Source organism: Onychostoma macrolepis, chromosome 23 (assembly GCF_012432095.1).
Source record: "Onychostoma macrolepis isolate SWU-2019 chromosome 23, ASM1243209v1, whole genome shotgun sequence".
Lineage (NCBI taxonomy): Eukaryota > Metazoa > Chordata > Actinopteri > Cypriniformes > Cyprinidae > Onychostoma > Onychostoma macrolepis.
The window spans coordinates 5,355,311-5,382,240 of NC_081177.1; the positions used below are offsets into that span (position 1 = coordinate 5,355,311).

Here is a 26,930-nt window from a genome sequence, read left to right on the forward strand (position 1 = left end):
AGTAAAACACAATTTTGGGTTTAGGACTTGTCAGTATCTGATACAAGAAAGACAGTTTCAGAGATGCTTTTAAAGTCACTTGCTCTACATATATGCTATGCCTTATACTCAAAAACAATGTGTTTTTCTTACTGTAAAGTGAGCTCAACAAAAACTCTTTGTGCACAGCACACAGACCCAACTAATCATTAATGAAATTCGTTGTTGTCTAATTTAATAATCATTTTTTATTTGTAATTGCAGCCATAATAATATTTTTTTTGTTTAATCATGACAGTTCTGCAGGGCCATGGACTGTAGACTATTTAATTGTATGTATTTAATATGATGCTTATTTAATGTTTATAGATATAAAATGACAAAATTCACACAAGTCAGGGTTTTAAACTGCATTTAGAACTGTCCTAAAATTGCAGTCATTGTATCTGTCCCCCACCGACAACGTTGTGAACGTTGAGATCATCATGGACCTTGTAACTCTCCACCGTCTTGAAGAACAAAAGCTCAAAGCAGCGCACGGCTAGTCTGTTGTATGTGGTGATGGCCATGTACTACACTGGAGTGCTGGCTGTTTTCCAGAAAGTCGTCCTTGGGTGCTGAGTCTTGGAGCTGTTGTAGTACGTCACAGTCTGTCTGTGATGAGCTCTGAGGGCAGGGCCGGTATAGTTTCCATGAGCAGTGCTTATTGTGGCTGCTTGGCGTTATCAGTGTCCTTGTGGGATTCTTCAACCACATGATGACTCGGAAGCTGATATGAAGTCCTGCGGTCACTCATACTCTGTCCAGGTGTGTGTGTACCGTTCAGGTTGAGTGGATTGGCACACACTACTGAAGGATGATGGAGGGAGAAGCAGATATTGTCCTTCAGTACTCTTGCACCAAGATTGTTTGGGTGAAGGCCATCCAGTTTAAACAGTTGTCTATGGCCCCAGAAAAGATTGAAGTTGACTCCTTTTATACTGCAGGGTCTTTGTAGCCATGTATTCAGCCCAAGCAGCCATGAAAACATGTTAGTTCCTGTTCACATCAGAGACGGTTGCTTGAGGAAAGCAGCATGTAGTTGTAGTCCTGCTACTGATGTTTCTGATAATAGAGTCACCCACTATCAGAGTCCTGGGCTCAGCGGTGCTCTGAGCTGAATGCTGCTGTCTGCTCGACCTTGAGCGCCTGTTAGTAGCAATGTTAGCTGCTGGCTGATCTATGTTCAGTCACATTTGGGGATTCTCACCCACATTCATTAATGCTTCAAATCTGTTCTCAAGATGTATAGGGGGTGGTAGAATACCAGTGTTTGCAAGCTTTGTCATAGCCGTATCTGGGGTAGAGGATACGAGATATTCGTGACAATCTGATGTCTCGAGTGCCTTTGGGTCCCGCTCCCTGTTTGTGCCATCGATTAGTCTGTCGATCAGTTTCAGCTTGTTCCTCTACACTTGGTATAAACTGTTGAGATTCACTAGATTCACAGGACTCACCGGCTGTATGCTGAGGGGGTCCATGATGACGATCTGCTGTGTGTTCCGCCTGTTTTGGAAGTCCAACAAGTAACTTTGTTTCAAGAACCGCAATCCTTTGTAGAAGTCTGTGGCAGTTCATGCAGCAAGTAGATTCCACAAGAGGCATTTTCTTTTTCGTCTGTTTGTCGGCAGCTGTTTTCTCGTCTCTGGAATGTAAGCTCCTGGCAGTGGGAGGCAAAGAGTCTTATTTTTCGTAGTATTATTCCAGTCCCAAAAAGTCTTTAGTTTGGTGTTTGTGACTGTATTGTTTGAGCACTGTGATGATCTGCTGATGTTAAAATCTTAGAAAAATCTGAGAAAAGTACATAAACAGGGAGCAAAGTGCAGAGCAGTAAGCAAGAGCGTCCGAACAGTAGCGAAGCGGAAGTAACCCAAATATGTTCCCCTCTTTTCACCAGTTTTAATGGCCTTTAATGGCAGATATAGCCTTTAAGAGAAGTTATTTTAAATTGTTTGTTTGTTTTTACACAATTATTATGTCTATAATAATTTTACATTTACATTTATGAATTTAGCAGACACTTTAAGAATTTGATTGCTTTTAGCCATTTATTTTATAAAGTACATTTCTTAATGTTTTAACATGTTTTGATCTGCATGCCTCTTAAAACAGCTGAAGTTTTTAAAACTTCTACAAATCCATATAAAAACAGATAAAAGTGGTCAAACAATAAGTTCAAAGGCTTTGACAGTAAATTAGTTTCACTCTTTAATCTTACTTTACATTTAATAAAATTCCTTGTTTTTTCTTTACAATAACAATCAATTCAAGTGTGTACTTCTGCTCCACTGGCATTGAGAAGAAGGTGAAAGCAGATATGGTATTATTTTAATATGCAAACCTCATCTGTAGCTTGTTACTTGTAAAGCGGTCAATCATTTGGCCTGAAAGAGTTTGATAAACATCTGTGTAATTGTTATGAATATGACAGCATAACCCAGATCGACTCACCCGTTCACACACACTCAGCTCTTATTATACCAGACTGATGACAATAATGACACACACCTCTTTTCTGTTTCTTCATACTAATATCATCCCTCCTTTTCACTTTTTTTTTTTGTGTTTTTGTGAAATGTGTCAGGTTTTTCTTCTTCTGTGTCACCTTATGTAAGACATCAGAGGGCTTTATGGAAGCATGTTTGATTAATATTAATATGTGTGATTATTTGTTATTTGGGTGTGAAGGTTCAAAAGGTTAGATATGCCAATATAGATATATCTAGGCCTTAATATGCACCATTTTATACTACAAAATGGTGAAGAATATTACAGAAATATGTGAAACGGTACATACCTCTGTGATTTTTGTACAGTGACTCTAGTGGAGCAGAAATAATGTACTTCACTTTTAAGTAGATATAAAGTCAATATTAACATTAGTAAAAAAACAAAACAAAACAACAATAATTGTTATAAAAAATAAAAATAAAGTTTATAAGTGATATGAAAAAAAAAAACATTTTACCATGTTTAGAAATTGTTATTAATAAAAAGCAGTAATAATAATAATAATAATAATTTTAACAAGAATATAGGCCTTAAAATTGCATTATTATTATTGTTATTATTATTAAAATTACAGCATTAGCATATATAAGGCTTCAAAATGGCAATAATAATAACGGTCATATATATATATATATATATATATATATATATATATATATATATACATATTACAAAATTATTATTGTTTACAATAATCAAATCTAGTATTATTATTATTATTTAAAATGACGTTAGGAGTAGTATTCAAATTAATAAGGCATCAGAAATGACAACTACAATAATAATAATGCCTATACTCTTGTTAAACAGATTATTATTATTATTATATTGACATTTCTGCATGCTTAACAACAAAACAATAATAATAATATGCAATTTTAAGGTTTATATTCTTGTTGATCAAATTTGTAATTGCTTTCAGGCAGCAGAAATGTGTTCATTGTCATGGCGTTTGTATGACTTAATTGCTTTTTGTGATTCATATATTTTGATCTGATTCTGATGCTCATGATTCATGATGATTTGTTTTTCTTGGAAAATTTTCAATTCAATAACAGAAGAAAGAGATCCACTTTTCTGGATTGTAAGTGTCATGAATGTTGTTCATCAGCCGTAATGAAGGAGGAGTGTCAACACACACTTAAATAAAAGCTGCGAGCAGGTGCTTCAATGCCAAACATTCACCAGAACAAACACCAGACGGTCTGTCAGAGCACCTGAACTTCACCGACACACAGGTAACAAATATTGCATTTATGATAACTTTTGTTAAGAATTCATTATAAACATTACGCTTAATTGATCAACAGCTCGAGTTTATTCAAAAATGAATATAGTGAAAATATATATAGCACCATTGTTGCATTAAGGCAAAACAACAGGTGAATATCTTAAATTAAGAATTGCAAAATTTATAATGTGCTAGTTTTCTCATATGCTATGTTGAAGTATATGCAAATAAGGCATTATGTAGTTCAATATGCACTAACTTGCATTTCCAGAAAATGAATCTGAACACTGGACAAAGCCAAGTTCAAATTTTTTGTTTCATTTTGTTGATTGTCAAATGTTTTTATAGAAGGGATTTTGGATATTTATTTTCACTCCGTGACAGAACATTTCTAACTAACTATCAACAGTTAGTTTTAATAATTTTTTTAGGAATAATATGTTGTAAAACCAGGCTTCTATAAAAACCTTCAGAATATATAGATGAGAACAAAACTGTAAATGTTTCAGTGTTTAGGTCATCATAAGCCTTGTCAACATTATTTCTAACATACTTCATATAAAACCGATTAAGCTTAGTTAAACTACAAAACAGGATAATTTAAAACATCATTAAACTTCGATCCATATATTTTTATATATGCATTTATATTTAAATATGCTTGACATTGAGACCTATTTATTGATTATTTAAAAATTAAAGTTATTATATGCTCTTAAAAATAAAGGTTCTTCATTGGCATCATGGATTCGTTGAAGAACCTTTAACATCCATGGAATCTTTCCATTCCATAATGGAAAGTTCCTGGAGGGCCAGAGCCCTGCGGAGTTTAGATGCAACCTAATTAAACACACCTGATCCAATCAAGTCCTTCAGGCTTATTTGAAAACTACATGGTTTGTGTGTTGGAGCAGGGTTGGAACTAAACTCTGCAGGGCTGCCCTCCAGGAACTGAGTTTGACACCCCTGTTCTATGACACCACTCTGAAAATTCCTATTTGGAACCTTTATTTTTAAAGTGCCCCTATTATGGATTTTTGAAAATTACCTTTCATGCAGTGTGTAACACAGCTCTAAGTGAATGAAAATATCCTGCAAAGTTTTAAATCTGAAAGTGCACCGTCTATTAAGTTATTGTCTGTTGTTGTTGTTGTAAGAAGGAGTCGACTCTGAATAATTGAAACGAGTCGCTTTTAAACGAATCTTAAACTGTTTCATGTTGACATCAACTTGAAACAGTAGCATATTGCCGTCCACTTTTGCCACTAGGTGCCGCTTTTGGAGCGTTAAAATAGCTGTTTTCCGGTAATGGCTGTACACAAAGAAGCAATGCTCACAGTCACAAAGACAAAGAGTTTGTCATTAATCGCTATATGAATTTATTATACATGAGATAATCATGAGTTCAAATGATTGGTCAGCAGGCCTTGCCATGACATTTCATTGAGGAAACATAACAGTAGAAGACTTGTTGAAGTATTTGAAAACCAGCAATTTAGATGTTTGAATGCATCTGCTGATTCTTTACTATGACAATGTTCCATATGTTAATAACCTTAAAGTGCTGAATGTACATTCTAGGAACACTTCCTTCTCTGTCTGGCTTGACTAAAGAAATCGTATGTAGGCACAATTGATATTTGTCTAGAAAATTAAACTTAAACAGCATGTAAGCAGAAGCCTTCGGATGAAAAGTTTGTTTAAATCTTGATGAACTTACATTCAATCAAGTACGTCCAAACTTTCCTCTGCTAGTGTAGGTGAACCAAGTATTTTATGACTCAAGATCAAATCTAATGTAAACCTGGAATTAAATGCAAAGATGAGGAATTTAAATAAATAATTAAATATATTTATTTTACATTTATATTTGCTCATTTGGCAGACACTTTTATCCAAAGTTACAAACCTTATTTATATTTTATAATTTTTAAATATTTTTTTATTCGTTCGTTCATTCATTCATTCATTCTATCTTATTTCTTTATTCAATCTTGTTTACTTATTTGTTAACATATTGTTTAATATTAAAAGAAGGATGTGAAATTTAAATAAATAATTAAAAGCAGTAAAATTCCTTTTATTTATTTAATATTCATTTGTATTTCATTTGCATTTTATTAGAAGTTCTATTTGTTTATTATAATTGCATTTATTACATTTTATTTATTCAGATTTTTATTTATTTATTACATTTTTATTATAAGCACACACAAATTATTTTTATTCAAATTTGTATTTGTTTATTAGAATTGTTTAAAATATTAGAATCAAAATAATTATTAAGCTTTTTATATCTATTTTCTGTTGATTGATTGAAAAAGCATTTAACATATTTTGTTTTTTTATTCATTAGAATTGTATTTGTTAATTTTTTTATTTATTCACAATTTTTTATTTATTGCATTTTTATTATATGCATGTGTGTTGTTGCATTTATGTACCGGTATAAAGGTCTAAAACTCATAATTTACATCTCCATCATCCATATGTAGCTCACAATCAACAAGTGCATAATTACCTCTTGTTTGGATAGATGTTGTTAGAAGTTTTAGGTACTTTCCCCCGGTGACCGTCCTGGCTCAGTCAAGTTCGGACCACTTGGTCAATTTCTATTTTGTCTGACCTTTTCTTCTCGTTCCTGTTAGAGGATCGGTCAGGAAATTGCATATCAGATAGGTTGGGACCTAATCCTTCAGTGTGTGTGTGTGTGTGTGTGTGTGTGTGTGTTTAGTTTTTGTTCAAAGTTTCATTTATTTGTTAGAATTTATTAAAATATTAGAAATAGAATATATATTTATTCATCTAATTTTATATTTTTTATTGATTGATTGATTGATTGATTGATTGATTGAAAAAGCATTTAACATATTTAGTTTTTTTTTTCTCTCTATCAATCCTTCAGCCTACTTGTAGAAATGTCTGGAGGGCCCACTGCCAGAGCTCCTGCAGCTGAGACCCCGTCGGCATCAGGTGAGGAGGAAGAGGATGAGGGAGACTAGTGCAGTTCATTTACATAAAAAAGAGTTCACTACTGTTGGGAAAACACTGAGATTTGATGCTTTCAGGGAGATGTAAACGTTTCTCCTCTCATTCACAGACATGCTTCTGACGGTTCATTCCGTCGACCTCCTGGAATCCAAGGATGGGCCGAACCGACGCGAGCATCACACAGACGCTTACTTCAGCGACAACCTGATCATCCGCAGAGGACAGACCTTCCAGATGTGGATCGAGTTCTCCAGACCCTTCAACCCAAAATCTGACAGTCTGCAGCTGCAGCTGAAGTTAGGTGAGTGAGCTGCGTTCACACAACCTGTTTGACAACAGTCATTATTTTTCCATTTCAACTCACGAGGTGCTCAGAAATGACTCATTTTATCTTTAAAATCTTAATTTGACACATACTAAAAGGTCAGACATCTCAGCAAGATAACAAGTACAAGCACCTCTGATAGTACGTTTTTTTTTTTGTTGAATAATTGGATTTAGGGATGTGTTGAGCAACATTTCTCTACAGATAGCTGTGAAAACATCTACAATCAGAATTACTGTTAAAATCAGTAGCAGAAGAACCTAAATCAGAAAGAAATCAGCAGAATCAGCACAAAATCAAAATCAAAATCTGGGGTATTAATAGTTAAATAAAACTAAAACAATTAAAAAAATAAATAAATAAATAAAAACTTTGCTGATAAATAAATAGAATAATAAGCTGGAATAAATAAAATGTTTACAATTTTTATTGAACTTATTTTATTTCAGCTACTATAGCCAATGCAACATTTCTCATTTTGTATACTTCAACTTGCTGCTGTATTAAATAACTAAAACTGAAATATAAATGAATACAAACTATATATGCATATTTTAAAAAACAAAAATTATAAAATGACTAAAACTTTAACTAAAATAAAAATGAAATATATAAAAACTAATACAAATAAAAACTAATTCAGGATTGCAATATTACTTTTATAATAGTATCAAATTAAGATACTATTATAAAAATAAGTATTATAAAAATAGTTTTAAAATCAGAATTAAATTAGAATCAGAAATAAAATCAGTATCAGAGGAGCAACTTGAATTAAAATAATCAGCCCATATCATATGCATTCAGTATTAAAAAAAAAAAAAAAAAAAATCAGAACCACAATCATAATCAGGCAATTAGGTGCATTTAAAATTATTTGATCTTGTTTTAACTGGTGTTTTGTTGGATATCTATGTGGAAGCTCATAAAACATGCAGTTTTTTTCGTGCTATGTTTTCATCTGGATTCATTTGTGATGGATGTGAGTCATGAAGTGCTTGAGTTTGACCAGGACTAGTGATTATGTGACCTAATCCGTCTAATCCAGCTGCTCCTTGAGTCTCCTTTCTTAATGGATCTCCAGCCGAGTCACTGACAGATGATTCAATTGAAGCTAAATCATTAAGATGTGTTCTTCTGACAGTGGGTTTCCATGTCTTTGTTGTGTTTTTGACACAGAGCCTATCTTCAGCAGTAGCACTGGGATTCACATCTCTGTCCCGTTAGTGGACATCCTGGAAGACGGCCGCTGGGAGATGAAGATCGTGGAGCAGGAAGACAAACGTGTGCGGCTGGCGGTCAACACACTTCCCACCGCCTCCATCGGCTGCTACAAGGTGACGGTGGAGTCTTTCTCACCGAAGGGCAAGCTGCTGTTCCCCTGCAGCCCCAACGATTTATACATGCTCTTCAACCCCTGGTGTGAAGGTACAGAGTCAATGCAGGACAATCACACTCACTTTTCCCTCATTTGCATTAATGAAGTAGCACTACATTCATCTGTCTTTCCTCAGATGATGCCGTGTATCTGGATGACGAATCAGAAAGGAAAGAGTATATCCTGAATAGCATGGGCAGAATTTACTACGGAACCGAGCAGCAAATTGGAACCAGAACATGGAATTTTGCCCAGGTGTGGAAACAGTGATTTTTATTATTATTTTTATTATTATAGTTTGAATTTGCAAATAATAAAAATAATAATTATTATTGTTATGCTATTATTTTATCAGTTTGAACAGATCTGTTATTATCTATAATTGTATTATTGTTGTTGTTGTTGTTGTAATGATTATTATTGTTTTTAAATGTATTTATCGTTATTATTATTATGCATTTTTATAGTTTTGAACAGATTCTATTATTATCTATAATTATATGATGTAATATGATGATGATGATGATGATTAGTAGTAGTAGTAATAGTATCTTCATTATTATTATTATTGTTGTTGTGAATATTGTTTTTATTAATTAAATGTATTATTATTATGCATTTTATCGGTTTGAACAGATTCTATTATTATCTATATTTCTATAATTATTATTATTATTGTTGTTGCTATTATTATTATTATTATTATTATTGTTAATTTCATCATCACCATCATCATCATCAATATCATCGTCATCGTCGTCATTGCCATGCAATTGTTTTTTCATATTTATTATCATCTATAAATCTAATAATTAAGTAATAAGAACAATAATAATAATGGAAATAACAAATAATAATAGTAACAACAATAACAATAAACAAAAACAAATGAACAATAACAATAATATTAATTATTTTTATTATTAATATAATAAAATTATTTCCAATTGATCAATTACATTATTATGATTTTTTTGTTTTATTTTGCATTTGTTTTATCAGTTTGAACAGGATATCCTGGAAGCGTGTCTGTTCATTTTGGAGAGAGGTCAGGTTGCTATGACTGAATGGAGAGATCCAGTGATCGTGTCCAGAATGGTATCTGCTCTGGTGAGTCACATTCACATGGATTCATAAGAAATCATGTATATGATTTGAGAAGGTGAATTACAGTAGCCAGCATGTGGTAGTTTTAGGTTCATGCGAACCTTTTGTGTTCATACAGGACACAAAACAACATGTAGACTGTCTTTCTTGTGAGGAACAGAAAAGTGATTAAAGAGCTGAAAAGCACCTGTTTTTGAGAAGTTTTTCTGTTTTTCTGTGACAGGTGAACTCCAACGATGACTACGGTGTTCTGATGGGTAACTGGAAGGACAGCTATGAGGGTGGGACGTCTCCCACCGCCTGGAGCGGCAGCGGTGATATCCTGAGACAGTATTACGAAAGCTCAGGGAAGCCTGTCAAATTCGCCCAGTGCTGGGTCTATGCAGGAGTCACCAATACTGGTACGTTTGGATTTCTCTTTTTATCACTCTATTAAAAATAAATTTCTATCATGTTTTAGGAAGAAAATGTTATCTAAATAACATTCTCTCTCAGTGTTAAGATGTCTTGGTATTCCCACCCGCTGTGTGACCAACTTCAACTCGGCTCACGACACCGACCTTTCCTTGACCACAGACATTTATATTGATGAGAAGCTGGAAATCATCAAAGACAAGACCAGCGATTCTGTCTGGTACGATATTTTATTGTCATTAATGGCATCAGTTTCAGGTTTATGTTATACTTAGTCTCTCTGATCAGCAAAACTTATGCTTGGAAGACTATAAATTCAATGTTGACGATCAATGAACTGACAGTTCTCATATACAGCCATCATTACTGACACTTTACATTAACATGATATCAGGGTTATTATATTTCACTGAAAGTAAAACCATAAAAAATCACTTGAAATACAATAAATGTTAACAAAAAATAACATAACTATGCTTTATGTCATAGTTATATCAACATTTCTATTTTTTTAGTTTGACTTGAAGTACTAAAATGACAATCTGAAATAAAATTAATCAAAAACTTTATAGACATATTAAAAAAAAATAAACAACAATTAAAAATTACAAAAACACACAAAACTCATTTTAAATATTTATAAAAGCTATAATATTATATTATTGAAATTATAGTTATATTACCATTACTATTACTTCTTTGGGTGCTAATAAATATGTTCATTAAACTAATATTTAACAAACAAAAATAATAATAACCTGGCATTAAAATGGCTAGCTTTAGAACATTAAGCAATAACTTAATTTCTTGAAATTTCTTGGAATATAGAAATGTATCATCAGTTATTATTTAAAGTTATTTTTTAGTATATTTGCTAAATGTTTATTTAATAATTTCCTGCAAACTGCCCTTATAATATTTAGATGATTGTTTTTTGTTGTTGTTTTTTTTTTTTTTTTAAGGTAAAGTGCCTCAATTCACTATTTGTAAGAAGAAGAAAAAACCTTTCAGGTCTTGTTTTAGGCCTATTCAGCTTTATTTTTGCAAATTGCAGACCAACAATAAACGCTTTCAATAAACTTTCTCTGTAGGAACTTCCACGTGTGGAACGAGTCCTGGATGAGCCGTCCGGACCTCCCTGCTGGTTACGGCGGGTGGCAGGTGGTGGACGCGACCCCTCAGGAGCCCAGCCAGGGTTCGTACCGCTGCGGTCCCACTTCTGTCTCCGCTGTCCGCAACGGACAAGTCAACCTGAAATTCGACACTCCGTTTGTCTTTGCCAAGTGAGTGTTTCATATGAACCTCTTCTCACCCTCATTTGTGTCTGGTGACATTTTGAACTTTGCACTTTATTCAGAACATCTTCTGAAAGGCTGAAATGACTTCACTGTGTGTCTCAGGTGAACAGTGATAAGATCTACTGGCAGAAGAAACCCGATGGAAGCTTCAGTCAGGTTAATGTGGAGAAGAGCTCCATCGGTCAGTGCATCAGTACTAAAGCTGTAGGATCTGATGCTCGTGTGGACATCACACACCTGTACAAATACCCAGAAGGTAAGAAAATACTTTCATCTGGTCCAAAATTGTACTGAAAATCTGAAATTGTATTTAGTCATTTTAGTATTTCAAGTTGAACTAAAATATGAAATTACTAGCTGAAATTATTTTTATTTTTTATTTTTAGGGCCCGAGCACCTATGGTGTGAGGACCCTGTTGGAATTGCTTTGTTTATTATTTTATTTTATTTCAATTAACATTTATTTCATTTCAAGTCAATACAAATATTTTAATGGTTTTAGTTTTAGTTTTAGTTAAGGATAATATCACTGATGCAAGAAATCCAACTCAAAGTGATTTACAATAATAACAACATTACAACAAGCACAGTACTTCACATAAAAACAGATAATATACCACATAATATATGAACTTAAAATGCACAGAATTCATGACAAAATCTTAAAATTAAAACTAATTCATAAAATACCCTTACAAAAATTAACCATGGTTTTTCTCCAGATAAAAAGGGTTACTATAGTTAAACCATAGTAACCACAAATTAAATATGGTTTTGCTTCACTAACCATAGTTAAACCATGGTATTAAAATTGTGAATATATATGGTAATCAATATGCCAAAAAACATGGTTACTACACTTTTTACTATAATAAAACGATGGTTAATTTTCATAAGGGTAGGAAACTGAAAATTAGAAAACATTGGAAGCAGCAATTTATGTTGATAACTTGAGTTGGATCCCTATGTAAGCAGCACACTTTGGAACAATGGGTTTAGAGATAATACTCCAAAAAGCAGCAGCTCACACTCCTCTTTTCTGTTTAATCATGTCCGTCAGGTTCATGGGAGGAGCGCACTGCCGTGGAAAGGGCCAGTCGCTCGGCTCCAAACCGACTTTGTATCCGCCCCCACTGGCAATGACGTGAGTGTTGAGATCGTCATGGACGGGCAGGGCCTCGTATCGGTGAAGATGCCAAACTCTCCATCGTTCTGAAGAACAAAAGCTCAAGTCAGCGCACGGCCAGTCTGCTGTATGAGGTGATGGTCATGTACTACACCGGCGTGCTGAAAAATACTGTGAAGAAGGACCAGATTCCTCTCACCCTTAAACCGCAAGAGAGTGAGTGGAGTTTTACAGTCCCACCAGAGACGTTTTTCTGGTTATTGTGCCCCAAAATGTCTGAATTAGTTGCTGCATTTCTCAAAAATCACTTGATGATGAGACGTGCTTGTAGTTGGTGTTCAATTTAATTCACAAATTGTACCTTTATACCCTTAAAAGAACATATATGTGCCTTATTTACCTCTAAAAGGTGCAAATTAGTATCTCAGAGTCATAATATGTACCCCCAAGGTACTTCTTTTTTTAGGTGTAAATAAGGAAAACAAGTTAAGATGATAAAATGTTGTGCATCTAAAAGTGGTAATGCTTACTTTTAAATAGAATATTTCTGTATATGAACAACAATTTGATCAACTTTATGGATTATGGATCCCAGTTAATGTTAATGTTGCATCTGTTTTCCTTAAATTTAGTGTTTTTTTTAGAGGGAAAACACATACACACAAAACAAAACAAAGTACTCAAGCTGGTGCACATGTTTGAGGGATTAATTGAATTTGCAGTCCTGTTTGAGATTATGGGCAGTGAGCAAAATGGACTGGAGTACTGTGCAAAATTACCTTGAAATATTTCATTATAATCATTAATGCCATGTTCCTTTTCTTCAGCCAAGACTATTCCTTTGACTCTGCAGTATAAAGAGTACATGAACCATCTGGTGGACCAGGGCGCTCTGATGCTCGCGGTCACCGGACGGGTCAACGAGACCCAACAGATTCTGGCCACACAGTTCAACTTCAGGCTGCGCACACCAGACCTCATCATCACTGTACGTCGGTGATCCTCTAGTCTTTATCTAGGACGTTTAACAAGCACAAAACTTTCTTATATCTTTCTTACTGTCAAATCTGTTGATGTTTAACCTGGTTCAGTGCATCTAAAAGTACCATTTGAATTACAAATGAGGAATGCAAATGAGATTTGAGAATTAAGTGTCCTTCATTTAAAAAAATCTACATCCTTTGATTGTGTTTTGACTGTTTCAGCCTCAAGGAGACGCTGTGGTGGGTAAAGAGTTGACAGTCAAGATCACGTTCCAGAACCCACTGTCACAAGTGTTGAGGAATGTTTTGTTCCGTATAGAAGGATTGGGAATGCAGAGTGTCAGAAAGATCGCGTATGGGTAAGTCTTTCAGTGTTTAAGAGCATTTTGTGGTGCGACATGTGCATGCACTTTAAATTTGCTTCATGTGTGTGAGCTGCACTTCAATAAATATGAGTGAAATGAGTGAAAAGCTTCCAGAAAGTCTATAATCTATTTGTGTTTCTCAGTGATGTGGATAAGCATGCGACGGTTACACTAACGGAGAAGTTTGTTCCCACCGTCGCTGGTCCTCAGAAGCTCCTGGCATCGATGGACTGCCGTCTGCTCACTCAAGTGCACGGAGTCGCTGATATTGTGGTCAAACCAAAGTAAAAAGCACTGTCATTGTGAAGCCTGCTAAAGCTCTCAGTTATCTTGAGGATATAAGAATATTTACAAAATGAAATGGTCATTTAGAGTAAAAAAAAATAAATCAATAATCAAGTACGTTGATATGAAACTCATGTAAATCAACAATAAAGATCTTTCATGCTTTATTCATATCCTGTCTGTCTGGGTTTGTTTGTGTGTTGATTTCAAATATCTACAGTATATCTCAGAAATTGATTTTACCATTATTTAGTCTTGTGACATCAGTGTTTAAATGTTCAATCTCTCTTTGTTCTTATTTTTCATCTCTTTTTTAAGTTCTTATTTAACTCTTTGGTTACACTTTATTTCGATAGTCCACTTTAGACATTCTACTAACTATAAGTAACTTTGTAACTACATGTCAACTACATGTCAACTAATTCTCATTAATTTGTAACTACATGTCTACTAACTCTCAGTAGGGTAGGTTTAGGGTCAGTAGAATAAGTTGACATATACTTGCAAAGTTTCTCATAGTCAGTATGTTGTATGTTGTGGACCCATCAAAATAAAGTGTTAGAAGATATTAAGCAGACAGTCTACTAATACTCTAATGACTGCTAGTTGACATGTAGTTACAAAGTTACTTACTGTAAGTAGAATATCTAAAGTGGACTATCGAAATAAAGTTTTACCAACTCTTTTTTTAGCCTTGGGTGTAGGCTTGATTTTGATATAGGTGGGGACATAAGAGCATTTTTGCATTGATAGACTTTTGACCACAGTTTTTTGTAATCTAAAGGGTTTATTTATAGCTATGGTAGCAAACATTCATAAAGAGAGCTTTTTATGTTAGCATAAAAATATTATCAGACAATAATTACAAAATATTGATTATGTAAAACCAACAACATTACAGCAGCGGGTTTAAAGATCTTTTCTTTGGATTGTTTACTCAAAAGAGAATATAGGCCTAGCAAAATATAACTTACTTAATTTGTGTTTCCTGCTAGCTAAATTTCACATATATAAACAAACATTTACTAGATCTAAACCTCTCTTTATTATATTATACAAATGGTAATTAATACAAAACACTAAAACACTTTTACTATAATAAAGCCATCTCTCTTTTTCTCTCTTTTTTCTTTGTTTTGTTTTTATAACTGTACTGCTTTAATGGTTTTATGTTTTGTGCTGTTTAATAAAGAAAGAAAGAACGTTACGCGCTCCAAAGTTCTGATCTAAATTAAATGATTCGTGAACTCGCTCAAAAGTTTCGATATAATCAAATGATTAGCGGTACGTGCTCCAAAGTTCCGATCTGAATCAAATAATTTGCGAAAGTCCCGATAATGATTCGCGAACCATAATTTCAGATCAGGTCTTCGTAAGTGCGTTTCACGAATCTTGACGAATCTTCAATTTGACTGATTCTAAAAGCTCCATTTCACCCATACAAGCTTTTTAAAATCATTACAAGCGATGCTGAAGCGAAAATGAATAGATATTTTGACCTGTTTTTTGCTAGTGAGTTTGAGTTTGAATCAATCGGATCCTCCTTTTTTTTTTATGCGTTCAGCCATGTTTGACTGTCAGTACTACTACTACTGGCTTAGTTTGCTAATTTCATGACATTAACTGTAATGAGTGAAAAACGCATGATGTTTACAAATAAGATATTGTAATATTTTGTAATAAATGATAGTATATATTAAGTAGTAGATAGAAGTTTATATTTAAGTTGTATGATAGTCTATATAGAGTGATAGTCTATGTAAAAAGAGCAGAGAAGCAGATGAACACAGAACCTATTTAATATAATTTAAGCCATGTAGCTACAGTTTGTTTTTGTTTTTGTTGTCCTTGTCATTTGCTGTCTTATGCAGCGCTATGACCCCAGAAGAACACTGTTTCGTTTCTCTGTGTACAGGATGTATAAACAAAATGACAATAATCTCTGACTCTGACTGACTGACTTTTAGCTCTGGACGCTGTGGAGCTTAGTGTGGATACTGGAAAAGCTGAACACGAAGCCTGGGCCCACCCTGCTAAAAAAAAACAAAAAAAACAATAGAAGCCCAATAGAAACCATCACAGAAATTCTAATGGTTTCCATTAAAATACCATTATAAATTAGCTTTTTCCAGTAAAACCATTACAAAATTCCTTTTTGTAGTGTGTTTTGGGCATTTTTTCCAATAGGATTTAACATCCCACCAATAGAATCCATCACATACCAGTAGACACCATGGTTTCCATTAAAACCAATACAATTCCCATTATAACCAATAAAACCATTACATTTTCTATTGTGTTTTGGGCAGGGTTCTATTGTTTTTTCAGCAGGGGTATTAAATGCAATTAACAACTCACCAACATTACATATGAAGTATGTGGTCTTTTATTGATTTGCAGGTGTATATTACAGCGTTTTGTTTACTTTATGTAGAGCTTGTGTAAACGGGCCAACCTCAGACAGCAGTCTTTTATGTTTCATTAAAAATGTACACAAATAAAACTAATCCGAGATCAAGTAAAAGACACACCTTGGTTAATGAAATTACGTGACTTTAGCAATTTGAAACTCTTCGAACCCCTGTCCCGAAACAAATGATTCACAAAGGTTTTCCAACGCTGCTGTGATTGTGGACCATAGTCCCAATAGGTGGCAGTAATGTCCGATTTTGTAGTTTAAACTCCTCTGTAAAGTAAACGAAGCAGCAGCAGCAGACATTTTTTACAGTTCAGACAGTGCTAGTTTCCGAAGAAACCCGCATAATTTTAAGAATAGCACGTTTAAAATGGAAAAATGGTAAATGAAGGATATAATATATCTGTCCATGCTGGATATTGATGGTTTCATTACGTAAATCTTTCAGCAGAAGGGAGGCGTAACTGATGGAGAGTTTTTTTTTAAATCTTAATAGGAGCGGCAGTCGTTATATAAATTTATTGCCACTGTGATTCTTTGTTTCTTAGGAGATGGAAAAGGATCCAGTGGGTGTGACTGATGGAACAGATTCAGCCTGAGCATCAGAGATCAGCTTTCTGAACGGAGATCCAGAAACACACAGGACTCAGAGATCAGCCTCAGTTTACTTTGTTACACTGACACTCAAGAGAGTGTGTGGCAGTCATGCATCTACCGATCAAATCTCCACAGAGTCTTTGGGTTCAGACTGTAACGCTGAAGAAGAGCAGACACCACTTAAGATGTGCTCAGTGAAGCTAGAGGACTGCAGGAACCTAACGGAGATGAAAAGAGAAACCACAGCTGATGAAGAACCAAGCGATGATGAGATCCATGAGAGTCCATACTGGAGAGAAGCCTTTCCTGTGCCCTCAATGTGGAAAGAGTTTCAATATTAAACTATATCTTAAGAATCACCTGAAAATTCATACTGGAGAGAAACCGTACACATGCACTGAGTGTGGGAGGATTTTCTCACAAAGAGGACACCTTGACACGCACATGATATCTCACACCGGAGAGAAGCCTTATACGTGCAATGAGTGTGGAAAGAGTTTCACACGCCAAGGAAGACTTAATATTCACATGAGAACTCACACTGGAGAGAAGCCGTTCACGTGCCCTCAGTGTGAGAAGAGTTTCATTGGTAAACATTACCTTAAGGATCACCTAAAAGTTCACACTGGAGAGAAACCGTACACCTGCCTTGAGTGTGGAAAGAGTTTCACACGGGCAGAGAGCGTCAAAGATCATCATCTACGAATTCACTCTGGAGAAAAGTCAAGCTGTGATCAGTAAAACACAATTTTGGGTTTAGGACTTGTCAGTATCTGATACAAGAAAGACAGTTTCAGAGATGCTTTTAAAGTCACTTGCTCTACATATATGCTATGCCTTATACTCAAAAACAATGTGTTTTTCTTACTGTAAAGTGAGCTCAACAAAACTCTTTGTGCACAGCACACAGACCCAACTAATCATTAATGAAATTCGTTGTTGTCTAATTTAATAATCATTTTTATTTGTAATTGCAGCCATAATAATATTTTTTGTTTAATCATGACAGTTCTGCAGGGCCATGGACTGTAGACTATTTAATTGTATGTATTTAATATGATGCTTATTTAATGTTTATAGATATAAAATGACAAAATTCACACAAGTCAGGGTTTTAAACTGCATTTAGAACTGTCCTAAAATTGCAGTCATTGTATCTGTCCCCCACCGACAACGTTGTGAACGTTGAGATCATCATGGACCTTGTAACTCTCCACCGCCTTGAAGAACAAAAGCTCAAAGCAGCGCATGGCTAGTCTGTTGTATGTGGTGATGGCCATGTACTACACTGGAGTGCTGGCTGTTTTCAGAAAGTCGTCCTTGGGTGCTGAGTCTTGGAGCTGTTGTAGTACGTCACAGTCTGTCTGTGATGAGCTCTGAGGGCAGGGCCGGTATAGTTTCCATGAGCAGTGCTTATTGTGGCTGCTTGGCGTTATCAGTGTCCTTGTGGGATTCTTCAACCACATGATGACTTGGAAGCTGATATGAAGTCCCGCGGTCACTCATACTCTGTCCAGGTGTGTGTGTACCGTTCAGGTTGAGTGGATTGGCACACACTACTGAAGGATGATGGAGGGAGAAGCAGATATTGTCCTTCAGTACTCTTGCACCAAGATTGTTTGGGTGGAGGCCATCCAGTTTAAACAGTTCTCTATGGCCCCAGAAAAGATTGAAGTTGACTCCTTTTATACTGCAGGGTCTTTGTAGCCATGTATTCAGCCCAAGCAGCCATGAAAACATGTTAGTTCCCTGTTCACATCAGAGACGGTTGCTTGAGGAAAGCAGCATGTAGTTGTAGTCCTGCTACTGATGTTTCTGATAATATAGTCACCCACTATCAGAGTCCTGGGCTCAGCGGTGCTCTGAGCTGAATGCTGCTGTCTGCTCGACCTTGAGCGCCTGTTAGTAGCAATGTTAGCTGCTGGCTGATCTATGTTCAGTCACATTTGGGGATTCCTCACCCACATTCATTAATGCTTCTAATCTGTTCTCAAGATGTATAGGGGGTGGTAGAATACCAGTGTTTGCAAGCTTTGTCATAGCCGTATCTGGGGTAGAGGATACCAGATATTCGTGACAATCTGATGTCTCGAGTGCCTTTGGGTCCCGTGCCATCGATTAGTCTGTCGATCAGTTTCAGCTTGTTCCTCTACACTTGGTATAAACTGTTGAGATTCACTAGATTCACAGGACTCACCGGCTGTATGCTGAGGGGGTCCATGATGACGATCTGCTGTGTGTTCCGCCTGTTTTGGAAGTCCAGCAAGTAACTTTGTTTCAAGAACCGCAATCCTTTGTAGAAGTCTGTGGCAGTTCATGCAGCAAGTAGATTCCACAAGAGGCATTTTCTTTTTTCGTCTGTTTGTCGGCAGCTGTTTTCTCGTCTCTGGAATGTAAGCTCCTGGCAGTGGGAGGCAAAGAGTCTTATTTTTCGTAGTATTATTCCAGTCCCAAAAAGTCTTTAGTTTGGTGTTTGTGCCAAAACTGTATTGTTTGAGCACTGTGATGATCTGCTGATGTTAAAATCTTAGAAAAATCTGAAAAAAGTACATAAACAGGGAGCAAAGTGCAGAGCAGTAAGCAAGAGCGTCCGGACAGTAGCGAAGCCGGAAGTAACCCAAATATGTTCCCCTCTTTTCACCAGTTTTAATGGCCTTTAATGGCAGATATAGCCTTTAAGAGAAGTTATTTTAAAATTGTTTGTTTGTTTTTTTACACAATTATTATGTCTATAATAATTTTTACATTTACATTTATGAATTTAGCAGACACTTTAAGAATTTGATTGCTTTTAACCATTTATTTTATAAAGTACATTTCTTAATGTTTTAACATGTTTTGATCTGCATGCCTCTTAAAACAGCTGAAGTTTTTAAAACTTCTACAAATTTATATAAAAACAGATAAAAGTGGTCAAACAATAAGTTCAAAGGCTTTGACAGTAAATTAGTTTCACTCTTTAATCTTACTTTACCTTTAATAAAATTCCTTGTCTTTTCTTTACAATAACAATCAATTCAAGTGTGTACTTCTGCTCCACTGGCATTGAGAAGAAGGTGAATGCAGATATGGTATTATTTTAATATGCAAACCTCATCTGTAGCTTGTTACTTGTAAGTAGTTATATCCAATACTCCACGTCAAAGATGATTTATGACCATGATTTATGACCGGATTTATGAGCACCCTGTCAGCGTTGATTGACAGGTTGTCATATGTCAAATGTATACCTGGGTAGATTTCTGACCTGATTTATGGGTATATGACCCCTCTGTCACCCTGACTGTCACGTCACCGGGGTCCTGTCAGCCCTGACTGACATGACAGTAGGTGGTTTGTAAAGCAAAAGATCTAAACAGATGACATTTGTTGGATTTATGAGTGGATTTACGTTGTTTTTATCACTCACCTGGTGCCATGGGGTTTTTATGGCGTTCCTTCCTGGCCTGTAGCTAACGCTCAGTCTTGGAGGTGTTGGGCCTCTTCTTGGTTCTGTAAAAAATGGCTGAGCAAAGAATGTGTATTGCCACCTTATGTTTGTTTGATCTGTATGTTATATGTTAATGCCTAGTCAGGGGTCTTCCTGGTTGTGGAAAAAGTGGCTGAGTAATGGGTGATGTGGTGGCTCCTTAAGAGGACCAATGTTTGTTTGATTTGTATGGCATATGTTATTGTCTAGACACCAATTTGTTCCTACCGGCTTGTCTACATCCGCCTCTGAATAAGGAAGATTGTCAGGACATCGGCTTTTCCAGGTATGGATCAAGAAAGGTGTCATGTCTGAGGGTAGTTCTTTGTTTTGGGGATGGAAGGCATCCAAACACGTGCCTAATGTCAAACCCCTAAACGGTTCAGTTCTGCTTGATCTATAGGCTAAATGTTGATAGCTAAGACATCACTGTTTTGATTGTATGAAAACTGAAACATAGAATTAAAGAATTCACCAATTGATGAAAATTTTTATATGCGTCTGAAAAGGTGCTATGTCCAGGCAAATTTTTCTTTATCATCTCAACGTGTATGCTAACACCTCTGTAGAATCAGAACAACCTAATCTGTAGGTTGAATAGATAAACTTATGAGAAGCAGTCTTAATTAAAAATTATTCAAACCGCCAACTATCCATTTACTTCTGACAGTGAAGGTGATTGTGGGGTCTAACTGACAGCGGACGACAGTATCCTCTTTGTGCTTGTGTTAATGGCTTTACAGCATTCACTCATATAGATGTGCACAGAATCATGCTTTAGTTCAGTTCAGTTCATTTTATTTATAAAGCACAATAAAACAACAATGGTTGACAATTGTGCTAAACGACATTGTTTAAATGAAAAGTACATAACATGATATGACAAGACAAACAAATAAACATTTTAAATAAGCCCTGCTTTAGACAAATAATCAACACTTTGGCTGATTATTTGGACTATCTCTCTCTCTCACACACACACACACACACACACACACAAATTTGAGTATACAAAATTTTAAGTATGAGCAAAAATGTTGTTTTTACTTTTTGTTGTTATTTAATAAATGTTTTCATTTGAATCTAGCCCGTAGATAGTATGTGTACTGTAAAGGAACAAATATACATTTCACTTAAAACTTCTCAGTAAAACAATTACACCTACGGTTTTAAACATGTTTAAAAGGTTTTAAACACATTGTGTGTCACTAAAGCAAGTCATGCTGTCTATTGTCTTTAAATTAAACTTTAGTTTTATTCTTAAATTCCTTTAAAACAGCCTGATGATAATGCACCCAAGTGTTTTTCTCACACGAGTAGAAAACTCTTTGGATGTGTTTGTGACAAACACACAATTTTTTATTTATTTTTTTTTTTTAAATGTATGACTGAACATTTCTCATTTGACAGACTTATGTTTTCAAATTATTTATTATTTCAAATTATGTTTAACAGCCACAGGGAATACATGTCGTTTTCTAATGTTCATGAAAACTTTATTGCTGTACATTTCTCACCTAGAACACAAAACTTGTACATTTTGACTATTTTCTAGGTATCATGTCATTTTAAACGGTTTACTAAAAGATTAAAGCACCAGCATCTGTGCTTTTCAAAATGAAAGAGATATAAAATATAAGGATGTTTCAACTATTATCATCATTTCCTTTTGACCCTAATAAACTGGTAATGAATTTACTATGACAATCGATACAAAGTAGGCTACAGTTCTCGTACTATGTGTGTAAATAGCTGTGCTAAAACATTTATGAGTATTTTGCATGCCAACAGATTTTGTCAGGGATGCGTCTCATCTAAGAATCACAGTGTTTTGTAAATAATTAAATTTTTATTTTTTTTTTTTAAATGTATGACTGAACATTTCTCATTTGACAGACTTATGTTTTCAAATTATTTATTATTTCAAATTATGTTTAACAGCCACAGGAATACATGTCGTTTTCTAATGTTCATGAAAACTTTATTGCTGTACATTTCTCACCTAGAACACAAAACTTGTACATTTTGACTATTTTCTAGGTATCATGTCATTTTAAACGGTTTACTAAAAGATTAAAGCACCAGCATCTGTGCTTTTCAAAATGAAAGAGATATAAAATATAAGGATGTTTCAACTATTATCATCATTTCCTTTTGACCCTAATAAACTGGTAATGAATTTACTATGACAATCGATACAAAGTAGGCTACAGTTCTCGTACTATGTGTGTAAATAGCTGTGCTAAAACATTTATGAGTATTTTGCATGCCAACAGATTTTGTCAGGGATGCGTCTCATCTAAGAATCACAGTGTTTTGTAAATAATTAAATTTTTATTTTTTTTTTTTAAATGTATGACTGAACATTTCTCATTTGACAGACTTATGTTTTCAAATTATTTATTATTTCAAATTATGTTTAACAGCCACAGGAATACATGTCGTTTTCTAATGTTCATGAAAACTTTATTGCTGTACATTTCTCACCTAGAACACAAAACTTGTACATTTTGACTATTTTCTAGGTATCATGTCATTTTAAACGGTTTACTAAAAGATTAAAGCACCAGCATCTGTGCTTTTCAAAATGAAAGAGATATAAAATATAGGGATGTTTCAACTATTATCATCATTTCCTTTTGACCCTAATAAACTGGTAATGAATTTACTATGACAATCGATACAAAGTAGGCTACAGTTCTCGTACTATGTGTGTAAATAGCTGTGCTAAAACATTTATGAGTATTTTGCATGCCAACAGATTTTGTCAGGGATGCGTCTCATCTAAGAATCACAGTGTTTTGTAAATAACATTTTTTTATTTTTTTACTTTTTTTACATTACTAGATTTAGTCATATTATCAAGGTTTCAGATGGCTGTTCACAATTTTTTGTTGGACTGTGTATGTTTTTAGGTGAAGACACCTCTTTGTGAGCTGTCATCATAACAGGAATAAATGAAAATCTTTTTGAGAAATTTCTTTTAGTGCAACTTTGTGTCTGTCCATGATGTGCGAACACACGAAACATCAACACGAAAATTAAGTCTTGCTCTTTTACCCTTAAAACTATTACAACTGAAATAAATCAAACTATTGCACTGAAAGCTGCACATTCATTTAAGTTTGAGCATGTTAAAATGTCCACACTCTTGTATTGATAAATTTAATCCATAACCTTTCATACATTCAAGAGACCAAATCTCTAAGAAAGAGTGTATAGTAAGACAAGAAAATGTTCATAATGCATATAGAATTCGGAAAATCTGTTTCATAAACAATTGTGAAAGGATGACTGGATTTAGTCATCTTGCTCAGATAGCAGATGTCACAATTCACATTTCGTTTGTTCGGCTGTATTTGTTTTAAGATTCCTCCGCAAGCTCATGCTAATCCTTGCATGGGAAAGAGAGCATGACGAGCACATACTTATTAATTTAAGAAAATGATTGAACATTTGACTGAACTTTTTATTATTTTGACAAAGCTCCATTTCAAATTATTTCCCTCGAGGTGTTTGTCCACAGAATCTTTTTCAACACAACGACATTAAACATTAAAGAATGTCATCAGTCACTGTCGCCATCTTCTTTGACTCAAATAAAGCAACATCTCAGTTGTACGCAAGCATCTACAATGTGTGCATGTATTAAACCTCTTTGTTTCTCCACTTCTGTCATATTTATTTGATGTAATGCAAACATATTTTGAGAACTATGATGTTCAACGCTTTTGTAAATGTTATAGAAAGAATTCAAACATAATCTTTACATAGGAATTATCTTTGCATAAAGCAAATTGACTAAAATCATTGAATTACAAAATGCAAAAATGTATACATGTAAGAAAAATTGCTATAATGCATACAGAATACAGAAATCCTCCTCTTGATCTATTGTGACTGACATTTTACTCAGACGATCAGGATTATGGACGACGCGGCTCACATTTTGTTTGTTGGACTGTATATGTCACTACTATGACTGTACTGTAGGTGAGGCCTTCTCTCTGAGAGCCATCAGCATTCAGTGTTTACAGAAATAAATGAAAATTAAGAAAATTTCTTGAGAGTGTTTGACTAAGTCGGTATTTCTTTTTAGGACGATTATTCATCTATTTGATGTGAGACCCCATTAAGTATCGACACAAAAATTAAGGCATGCTGTTTTACACTTATCTTACCATTGTGCTCAAAGCTACACATTCAGTAAAGTTTGAGGTCGTACACAGTCTTGAAAAGGTATATTGATCATGATCATCTGGGTATATTTTTGTAAATGTTGTTTTAAATTACTTTTTTCTAGCGCCACTACATCTAGAGCTCTTGTTCAGATGTGCACATTTTAGTTTTCATCCTCGTTTCAACATTTCAGCTTGAGATTAAAGCGTAAGTAATGTGACTGCAATTAAGAACCATGACATTATACTACATTCCCTTTGAAAAGGTTATAGACATAGTCGTTTATACAGGAAATATGTTTGCCCAACAGAAATATGTATCAGTATAACAAATACCTAATACTGAAATCCTCTCTTCTAAATTTGTTAAAGTTTTAATGCTGATTTTGATGGCCTACCCCACTAGCTGATACCACTCTATACTTTTCATTGTTTTTAGATGAAGACTATTCTCAGAATCTGGTCAATCATGTCGCGAGTGTTTGCCGGAAAATATGAACAAATACATTATAAGAAAATAAAAGGATAGTCCTTCTACAAGAGATTGTTTAAACTGAGATTGTGATGTACTGTAGAGCTTTTCTGGTCTGTCTACAAAGCGCCACGAGACACACAGATCTTACAGTTTCTCTGTTACATGTACATCTATTTCATATAGAACACAAAGTTGCACATTACAAGTTGAAGATGGTGTGGAAACACTATTTTCTTTGTACGCGTCTCTAAACATGACTTTAATAAATAAATCACAGATGTCATGTAGTTAATTCATTGAAAGGTGCATGTTTTTGACCATTTTAGATGGTCTGCACCAGCACACAGACACACGTTTTAGGTATTTATCTGACCAAAAGGTTTGATCCTGGGGAAACACGCACAACAGCAGCTGTGTGTTTTCATGATTGTCTTTATAACTGATCCACTTTTATTAAAACAATGCGGCATGAAGTTACTGTATTCAACAGCACAGTCCCTTGAAATATTGTAGTATATATATATTTTTTTCCCTTCTAAATATCATGTATTTAGCTTAAATATTAGTTGTTAAGTGTTTACAAAGTTGTCATACCTGTTGTTGAATTTTATAACATATTTCACCAAACCTAAAGGTGAAGAGCGAACAAAGTCATGGAAACTTAAAAAACGGTTCTGGTTTCAAAGCGTAACGCTATGAAAAACTTTGCGGTTTATATCTCACAACAATCTTATGTTTTTCTTGCGAACAAGCCGTTAAAAGTATCTCGCTGTTAAATGCACAGTGTTTTTGTTTACACCTTCAGTTTATGACAATTTCTAATAGATTTATTTTAATTTAATAATGTACAAATCAGCCAAGAACTCACATTCACATCTCCTGTAAAATGTTAATTTGTTAATTGTATTATTATTCTCAATCTTAAATGATTCCGAGTGTTACATGGATATTTTAGGATAACATTTTTTCAAAGATCCTTGTGCCACATTCTATACTCACACACATTACCCAAACATTTAGTTAAATATTTTATTAAATCAAGGAAATCCACATAAATATTGACGAATATGATGAACACGAACAAATCATAGAAAGAAAAAACACAACAATTTTCATACAGCTAAGTCTCAAGCAAATTTATTTATTTTTTGGTCTGGTTTCAGAGTCGGCCTACTACGGTGAAAAACTTTGTGATTTATACAGTACGTGTCTTCAAGTAATGAGGTGTTAAACCTGTGAAACTGTAACAAACAATATTCAACATAAGCTAGAATCCAAAACTGTGGGCTTGTTTTACGTTCTGTAGATTATCTCAGTATGAAATCTCAGTTCACTTGCATTTTCAGGCTAACAACTGAAATGTGGACTTAAGCTAAACCTATTTTTCAGTCCTTTAGGTTTGGTGAAATATGTTATAAAATTCAACAACAGGTATGACAACTTTGTAAACACTTAACAACTAATATTTAAGCTAAATACATGATATTTAGAAGGGAAAAAAATATATATATACTACAATATTTCAAGGGACTGTGCTGTTGAATACAGTAACTTCATGCCGCATTGTTTTAATAAAAGTGGATCAGTTATAAAGACAATCATGACAACACACAGCTGCTGTTGTGCGTGTTTCCCCAGGATCAAATCTTTTGGTCAGATAAATACCTAAAACGTGTGTCTGTGTGCTGGTGCAGACCATCTAAAATGGTCAAAAACATGCACCTTTCAATGAATTAACTACATGACATCTGTGATTTATTTAT

General features: G+C 34.5%; 1 protein-coding gene and 1 pseudogene across 1 annotated transcript; both read left to right on the forward strand.

The window, feature by feature from the left end:
- Positions 1–14,107, forward strand: LOC131532163 (protein-glutamine gamma-glutamyltransferase K-like; annotated as a pseudogene).
- A 3,059-nt stretch (positions 14,108–17,166) lies between these two features.
- LOC131532159 (gastrula zinc finger protein XlCGF57.1-like) lies at positions 17,167–17,952 on the forward strand. The gene has a single exon (XM_058763609.1). It carries the CDS (start codon positions 17,295–17,297, stop codon positions 17,784–17,786), a length of 492 nt encoding a protein of 163 aa, XP_058619592.1. The 5' UTR covers positions 17,167–17,294; the 3' UTR covers positions 17,787–17,952.
- The last annotated feature ends 8,978 nt before the right edge of the window (positions 17,953–26,930 follow it).

Bases quoted from the DNA above. Each gene is read 5' to 3' on its own strand.
- LOC131532159 (XM_058763609.1), top strand. From the start codon at position 17,295: ATGAAGAACCAAGCGATGATGAGATCCATGAGAGTCCATACTGGAGAG.